Genomic DNA, 8,896 nt, shown 5'->3' with positions numbered 1-8,896 from the left:
CACATGAAGCAGGTTATCTCATTAGATCTCGCTCCCCCACGCTCTGAATGGCGCTGTCTGTCTTATCAAAGAACCCGAAGGTACAAAAGGCGGTAATTCGCGGTAACTTCTGGCGGCCGGCACACAATTCATCCACTCATCCTACTTTCTGCAACTTGCAATTTTGTTTAAAAAAAAAAAAAGGTGCAGAAATCCCTTTGATAGGAGGCTTTAAAGCACCGGCGCTCCCTAATGGCAAGATTTAAAAGAAGTGACCTTACTGCGAAGATATCAAAGTGTAGAATAGAGGCGTCTTCTGAGAGCCGGCGACCTCCGCGCTCAGCCCCTCCCCTCGCCAGCTCTGATGTTTTCTTCCCGTATGAATTAGCGCAACTTCTGCTGCCGTCTGCACAACTGAAGCCTCTACCTGCATCTCATAAGGCGGTAATGGGCAGAATCCATCCGGGCGGGGGGGCACTACAGTTCCCAGCATACCATACAAGAGAGCACAGAAGCAGCCACATGTGGGGCAAATACTACAGCCACACCTCAGACCCCAAAAGGTAAAGAACCAGAAACATCCAGAAGTGCAGCGTAATGAAGAAAGGAGGAGGAGGGGGATAGCCGCCCCACAGAATAACACTCACAACTTCTACCCCCAGAAATCAGCACACTCCTCTCCTGACATCCTCTGTGCTGCTAGGACCCTGCTCCTCCCTTTTATAACTCTTCTCCTGTGACCTCCCCAATAAGATCAGCACTCTCCTCTTCTGACATCCTCTGTGCTGCTGGGACCCTACTCTTTGCTCTATGTAACTCTCACCCTTTGACCTCCCCTATAAGAGCAGCACACTCCTCTCCTGACATCCTCTGTGCTGCTGGGGGGCAGTGTTATACAGCACCTGGTGTCACACACAAGTATAGGGCAGCACAATGTACACTCTGACACTACACATTCTATACTAGATGGGCATATAGTACAGTACACTAGAGAGTAGTGTGATTTGGGGGGTGGGGTGGGGGGATATGTGTGACAAGCAGGGTCATGGAGGAGGGAATCGGAATGGATGATGTATGATGGGGAGGGTCATGTGATCAGAGACGTTTGATGGGGGACGGGCTAGCTTAGGGGTAGTCTGTGTAATGAAGAAATAAACACAAATTATATAAAATAAAAGTTTAATATGAGGTATGGGGGTGAGGATGGGGGGGGGGGTACATGTGCTGGGGGGGATGGGGGATTGGACATTAATAAATACAACTCCTGATTGTCTTCTAGGTTTATTTATAACATGTATAGCGCTCACTGTGTCCCAGACGGAGTCCTCTTCCTGTCCAGCCGCCTCCAGAAACTCATAACCTGCAAGCATCACAAAAGAGACAGCAGCCATTACTACATCATCATTCCTCCCCTGATCCGGATGGTCCCCCGGGGACACCCCCCAAACCCCACACCATGAAATCTTTAACATCGCCCAAAGAAAGTGAATGGAACCCCCACTCCACCCTCAAGAATATGGAGATATGGACTTTATTCTACTGATACACTGCGACAAGGTGGATGACATCATCATGCGACACATTAGGTCATCGGGGTGGAGACAGCATCCATGTCTTACCGCTTAGTCTGGTGTAAGGTGAGGTCGTCCTGCAGTACCTGCGCCCTCTTCTGGAGGAAGTGCACCTGTAGTGGGGAAGAGAGGTTACATATGACATCGCTGGACAGGAGGGGCCACATAAGGGCCACACCTCCACCCCTTAGACTGGAAGAAGGGCTCAATATACACATCATCCAGCATCCCCTGCTGGTTCAGTATGAGCACTGAGCAAGCTCTTCTCAATTGCATTCTGGGAAGTGTTGCGAGTACAGCGGGAATTATAGCAACTGAACAGTTGGGGCGACTGTCCAGCTGAATAGTGCATTTACACAGTAACAACTCTGCTGTACTATGGTCATCAGAGGCGGTGGGCTGTGGTATAGGGGTGGAGCCTCCTTGGTCACATGATCCATTACCTGAGATTTTAGAGACGTGATGGTGTCCTCCAGTTCATGGCGCATGGTTGCAGGCATCAGTCCCCGAATCTTCAGCTCGTACTCTAGCCGGATATCAGCGATCTGTGAGGAAAGATGGTAAACATTATAGATCCTATGGGGCAGTCACCCGACTTTCCCAGACTCTTGAATGGGGTGATAATAGTCCTCTCATATAGTATTCATAAATCAGAAGGAGCAGGATGAACAGAGCTGCTGTAACAACATCAAATCTCTATAACCGTATCCCTTGAGTTACACGTTATGTACCTCATAATGGGATGCAAGGACAGGATGGTAGAAATCTTTATAATCATCATCAACATTCAGCCCTTGTCCGGTCACATTTTATGTACCCCCCCATAATGAGACCTGAGGACAGATAAGAACAATGAGTGCAGCTCTGGAGGATAAGACATGATGTAACAGCAGTATAGTGAGCGCAGCTCTGGGGGTGACTGTAAGATAAGACATGATTTAACAGCAAAATAGTGAGTGCAGCTCTGGAGGTAATTGGAGGTATGGAGCAGAGGAGACAGAGTTGCGTTGTGTCTGGGAGGTGTGAGAAGATTCTCCATCCTGTAATTAGCGGTATAATCTACAGAATGTGATATTCGCGGTTATTGTCGCCGTCTATCTCTGCCCGCCAGAGCCGGGTCTAGGAGAAATTACTTTGCTGCTAGAGATGTTAGCTGTCAGACGCCTGCGGCAAATAATTACAGAAACACTGAGAAGCTGCAGCATGGAGGGGCCGTGACTAGACGGAGAGGGCCGAGGACAGAGCTCTGCATGGCGCCCACTTCGGAATAGAGAGATAAACATGGTGTCCCCAGTAATGGCTCATGTCACCTGCACTGATTAATTCGTCTGTCACAATAAGAGTGGCGATAACTGAGGACTGGCCGCCGCCATTGCTGGGGGTCCTCACCCTCTGATGGTCGGCAGGTCCTGAGCCTCCTACTCTTGGGTGGTGTGGCTGGGATGATGGGGGTTGGAAGCCAACATTCCTCAGGACAAGACCAAAAGCGTCATATAAAAGGCTATGGGGGGGATGTAGTGAGATTAGGACGTAGGCGTTGGGGTAGTGTACCTGCTCCTGCAGCTCCAGCTCCCTTTCTTGGAGTCTCCGTTCTGACAGGCGTAGCTGGGTGCAGTAACCGCTCACCTCCTCCTTCACCATCTGCAAAAAAAAAAAAATGCGTCACATGTGATCACCACCTGTGGCCAGAGACCTAATAAACCCCCCGCCCCAGGATAAGCACCGCCCTTCCCACTACAGGATAAACCCTGCCCTTCCCGCCACAGCATAAACACCACCCACATCACAGGATAAACACTGCCTGCTCCCCGCCACAGGACAAAAACCGCTCCCGCCAAGACAAAGGATAAACACTGCCCCCCGGAAAAAACAAACAAAAGAAAACTGATAAACACAGCCCCCCAACACAGGATAAATGGACAAATGGATGGGCTGAGGAGCTGACACTCTCTTCTCCCCCTTACCACTGTGACTAATACATCAGGGCATTCGGCTTGCATTTGTAGTGTATACAAGGCAGGCAGAACACCCAACCCTGGCAGCAGCATGACACCCGGCCCTGGCAGCACAGCAGAGGGCTGGAGAGAGTCTTCAGATATTACATGTAAATCAGCTCAGCGCCAGTCTGTGAGTATATACGGTATATACTGCTGCCAAAAACCCTTCACCAAAGGGGAAAGAAGCAGGAGAAGATCACCAGCGGGGGAAGAAAAAGAAGGAGAGGATAACCACTGGGGGAAGAAGAAGGACAATATCACCACCAAGGGATGAAGAAGGAGGACAGGATCACCACCGGGGAAAGAAGCAGGAGAAGATCACCACCGGGGGAAGAAGAAGCAGGAGAAGATCACCACCCGGGGAAGAAGAAGAAGAAGAAGGAGGAGAAGATCACCACCAGGGGAAGAAGAAGGAGGACAGGATCACCACTAGGGAAAGAAGCAGGAGAAGATCACCACCGGTGGAAGAAGAAGCAGGAGAAGATCACCACCGGGGGAAGAAGCAGGAGAAGATCACCACCCGGGGAAGAAGACTAAGAAGAAGAAGGAGGAGGAGAAGATCACCACCAGGGGAAGAAGAAGAAGGAGAAGATCACCACCAGGGGAAGAAGAAAGAGGAAAGGATCACCACCGGGGTAAGAAGAAGCAGGAGAGGATCACCACCGGGGGTAGAAGGGGGAGACAATCACCACAGGGAGTGGAACAAGATTATCTTATAAAGTCTTGGAAAGTCCCAAGACACAGACAGGAATGAAGAAACAAATCCTTTCTAGAGAGATGGTGCTGTATACACACCAAAACAGGGGTCAGGGATGGTCCCCTCACCATTAGACACAGTCCTGTGTAGCCTGAACACACCACCACAGATCTGTCCCCATCCTTGTTACAATGTATCAGTGCGGCATCCACAGGATACAGCTGTAACAATGCCTCAGCTAGGTAAACAGGATCAGTTTAGGATGGATTAAGCCACCTTTGGCTTTTCCTATTCACTGACAAGCAGAGGTGTAGAAATGGTGAGAAGTCTATCAGATAGCTGCACTACATGATGATGAAGTCCCTGGAGGTCGCTGTGGCGAGCCCTCTATAGGAGGGTATAGAACGAGTCCTCTCCAGTAGTTCCCGGGGGCCCCTCCTGGGGTCGGCCGAGCCCCGGATTCAGGCCTCGGGGAGGGACCCGGCTGCTTTGCGTCCTCCACCTTCTGGTTTTAAACAGATCCATATGTCGCCTCCTCGGCACATATGGCGCATTCCTTTCTGGTGGGAATTTTCTGCTTCTTGTTGCGACACACCATTTACACCCAGACATGATGCTTTGATGTCGGCGCAGCGAGGATTGTCTGGATAACCATATGATCACTGCCGGGAAGATGATGACATTATTGGGTTCTATAGTTGGCATTAAAGGAGAACTCTATCCTTAGATCCAAAAGTCAGCTTCACGCTGTCATCCCTGGAAACCCTGATTCCCTGCAACTTTTCTGCTGTCTCATCTATTTCAGATCCTTTCATGAAAAGGCAACCTCAGCTCCCTCACAGACAGAGGGTGAAGGCAGCTCCCCTATGACTGGGGCATCAACCTCTCAGATTAAGGATGTTTATCTGAATTGTATAAATAAAAGTTGATTGAACTGGGAAGTAGAAGGTCTAATTTAAAAAAGTATCAGGGATGAAACATAACCTAAACTCCCTGAGGACACTGAGGTGTATCTGCATCTGATGGCCAGTCCAGAGACAGCATGCAGAATAGCCAACATTACACCAAAGCTTAAAGGTCTAAATACACAGTTACCATGAAGCAGGAGGCTCAGGATGAGCAGAGCTGTGGGAGCAGACACACTGGCAGTTTATGTTAACACCACAGCCACTAAAGAAGCCTTCTATTCTCCATTTCCACATCTGCTGAGGGTGAGCAGCTGGCACACCAGGGGCCACACCTACCACCCCAGACACTTGTGAACGGAAGCCCGGGGCCCCCGGCTGCGGTCACAATGGGAACTGGAGCATAGGAAGACAATTACAACCTCTCTCAGTAATTGTAGAGCATCATCGGCCAGGGGTGTCTCCGGGATTCAAGAGAACACAGACAGGGGAAACCTCAGTGGTGGGTCAGGCAAGGACGGAGCGCGAACGCCATCATCTCCCCCCATATCAGGAGGTCCAAGCCACCTTCCAAGGACACGGCCTGAATTCTATCCACCTGTCAGATAAGAGAACACAGAGGGGGCACAAACTTATCTTGATAATGTCACCACTCTCCTATTAGTTCTGGTCATGTGAGGTCATGAGAGGTCATGACTGCTCTCCTCTGCTCCTCAGGCCCAAGGGGATTGGCCGGATCAGTCAGGCCCGAGGGGATTGGCCGGATCAGCCAGGCCCTGAGGTCTAGTGGATGTGTACAATCTGCTCAGGTCTGGCTGATCTGTGCAATCTGTGTATCCTGGGTTTACAGAGAAGGTTGTTCTTACCACCTGTGGAGGATTCCACTAATGTCACATAACACACGAGGGGAAACATTTCACAGCTGCCGCCTGCTGTACAGGAAATCAGATGAAAGAATAAGACACCAGCCGAGGGGGCGCTAACATTCCTGCACTCACCAGAGGGGATCGCTCACATCCCAGCACTCACCAGAGGGGGCGCTCACATCCCTGCACTCACCAGAGGGGGCACTCACATCCCTGCACTCACCAGAGGGGGCGCTCACATCCCTGCACTCACCAGAGGGGGCGCTCACATCCCTGCACTCACCAGAGGACCGCTCACATCCCTGCACTCACCAGAGGGGGGCGGTCACATTCCTGCACTCACCAGAGGGGGGCGGTCACATTCCTGCACTCACCAGAAGGGGCGCTCACATTCTTGCACTAACCAGAGGGGGCTCTCACATCCCTGCACTCACCAGAGGACCGCTCACATCCCTGCACTCACCAGAGGGGATGCCCACATCCCTGCACTCACCAGAGGGGATGCTCACATCCCTGCACTCACCAGAGGGGATGCTCACATCCCTGCACTCACCAGAGGGGATGCTCACATCCCTGCACTCACCAGAGGGGATGCTCACATCACTGCACTCACCAGAGGGGACACTCACATCCCTGCACTAACCAGAGGACCACTCACATCCCTGCACTCACCAGAGGACCGCTCACATCCCTGCACTCACCATTACACCCCGAGGAGCCATCCTGCAGACCATTACACCACTGAGGATCCATCCAGGAGATTACACCCTTAAAGAGCCGTCCTACAGACCATTACCCCCCAGAGGCACAATCCTGCAGACCATTACACCCCCCGAGGCATGATCCTGCAGACCATTAGACCCCCTTGAGGCACTATCCTGCAGAATATACATCTGAGGATCCCTCCTGCAGATCATCACACCTCTGGGGCATCAATTTACCTTTATAGCCTTCTCGTTCTCTCTCATCAGTTGCCTCTTATCTTCCTCGTGGCTCTTTGCGGCCTCCTGAAATCTCTGCTCTGCTGCAAGCTGCTGGCGGATGCTTTCTTCTCGTATGGAGGCGACGGTCGCCTGGAGGTCACTAACCACCTGTACGAAGACAAGGAAGATGTGAGTGACGTAACCTGCAGTAAAAAATACAGAGCAGTCAGGGATCCCCCACTACAGACTGCCAGTACAGTCACCGTAGGTTATGTGGTTACTGGCCTCCCTGTGTGTCAGTCCTCGCTGAAGCCCTGCATTCTGTTCATGAAACAGGGAGCTCAGGATGACCCTCTCCAAGACGGAAAGGTTTATTATGCACCAAGCTTAGACTATTGCGATGGTATATCATTACAATGCGACAGCATTCTATGATCTGACGTCTGGGACCCCTCCAATTCTGATAAAGAAGGGGCCGCTGCACTAAATTGATGGGCCTGGCAGCCAGACCCCATTTACATTAAGGTGATGACACACTATAGTGATACACCATTACTATATACCTGACTGCATCACAAACAGGAGCTGAGCTACAAGATACTGGGCCCCAACAACCTCACCTGCCATTTTGTTTTCTAAAAATTGCGTGCAGCTCTGGGGGTGACTGGAGGATAAGACATAATGTGACAGCAGAATAGTGAATGCAGCTCTGGAGGATAAGCCATGATGTAACAGCTGAATAGTGAGTGCAGCTCTGGGGGTGACTGGATCAGCACAGGAATAAACTGACCACATCCTCTGTCTCGGGAACCCTTTCTGTGTGCGGCAATGGGATGGGCACTGTACACAGACTACACAGAGAAAGGGTTAAGTGTGTACAGGAGGACTGGAGCCCATATGGGCCTGTTTAGGGGCCGTCACAAATCTGCAGCTGGATGCAGTGAGGCATTATGGGAGGAGACATTGAACACAGGAATGTTCCCCCTTTTATGTTGAAAACAAAAAAATGTGTAAACTCAGATTACAATATGACTTCCTGTTACCACGGCAACGAACGCTGCAAACAGGGGAGGGGCTGACAGAGTGCTTTACAGCACGCTGCTACAAGAGGGACCCTCCATCCGTGGGGCCCGCAGGCCACCAACTGTACATCCTAGCATTAGCATGTGTTATCCTCCAGAGCTGCACTCTCTATTCTGCTGTTACATCAAGTCTTAACCTCCAGTCACGTCCAGAGCTGCACTCACTATCCTACTCATATCTTTTCCTCCAGTCACCTCCAGAGCTGCACTCACTATTCTGCTGTCACATCATGTCTTGTGATGGTGAATACACTCCTGAAGGTAAATGGAATATGAGACATAATGTAGAAGCAGAATAGCGAGTTTAGCTCTGGAGTCACTGGAGGATAAGACATGAAGAAGGTTGATGAGAATCAGGAAATCTTTGTTGTTCCATAATGACCATAAATAGAGCAGCGCCCCCTGGAGACGGCAGCCTAGGACTGTATATGTGATATCTGCCGCATGCTCAGTGTCAGGCAGAAGCTCCGGAGGGGACAGAAGAACACAGCTTAGTAGACATGGGCCCCTGGTGTGAAGTGGTCCTGCTTCTCACTGTTCATAACCAGCGTCACCCCCTATGGGCAGATCCCCCCTTCTCCTGACTGACTTTTTAGGGTGCGTCAGTCCTCACATTCAACTTTGGATGAACAGGCGACCAGACATACCCAGGACTGGGACTATGATCAAGGTGCCCAGCTGCCACTCCTCACCAACAAGCATTGGACAGAAAGCAAGCTCCTGGGTCTAGTAAAAGGTTTCCTGAGATCTCTGCTTGCTGTCAGGTAGTAGAGACATTCCTGCTCACATCCGAAGCCCTTGTTCCATTTCTCTGCTCTCACAGCTGAGGGTCTGCCATAGTTGTATTCAGTCTCTGCAGACTGATTCAGGTCACCT

The 8,896-nt window shown here is 50.8% G+C and overlaps 1 protein-coding gene across 6 annotated transcripts in view; it reads right to left on the bottom strand.

Moving 5' to 3' along the window:
* Positions 1–1,141: 1,141 nt before the first annotated feature.
* The window catches only part of CEP112 (centrosomal protein 112), a 48,857-nt gene continuing 41,102 nt past the window's right edge, over positions 1,142–8,896 (bottom strand). For 5 of the 6 annotated variants that reach the window (XM_069952058.1, XM_069952056.1, XM_069952062.1 and 2 more), the window contains 5 exons: positions 6,957–7,106; positions 3,102–3,191; positions 1,994–2,095; positions 1,599–1,663; positions 1,142–1,339 (listed from right to left, as the gene is read on the bottom strand). In XM_069952058.1, coding sequence (XP_069808159.1) covers positions 1,333–1,339; positions 1,599–1,663; positions 1,994–2,095; positions 3,102–3,191; positions 6,957–7,106 — 414 coding nt within the window. In that variant the 3' untranslated portion in view covers positions 1,142–1,332. Of the gene's footprint in view, positions 1,340–1,594; positions 1,664–1,993; positions 2,096–3,101; positions 3,192–6,956; positions 7,107–8,896 lie in introns of those variants that run through there. The other variant, XM_069952060.1, reaches the window with a different exon arrangement.

Source organism: Dendropsophus ebraccatus, chromosome 14 (genome assembly GCF_027789765.1).
Source record: "Dendropsophus ebraccatus isolate aDenEbr1 chromosome 14, aDenEbr1.pat, whole genome shotgun sequence".
Lineage (NCBI taxonomy): Eukaryota > Metazoa > Chordata > Amphibia > Anura > Hylidae > Dendropsophus > Dendropsophus ebraccatus.
The sequence above is the reverse complement of the archived record's forward strand: the minus strand, read 5'-3'. Positions and strand labels throughout refer to the sequence as shown.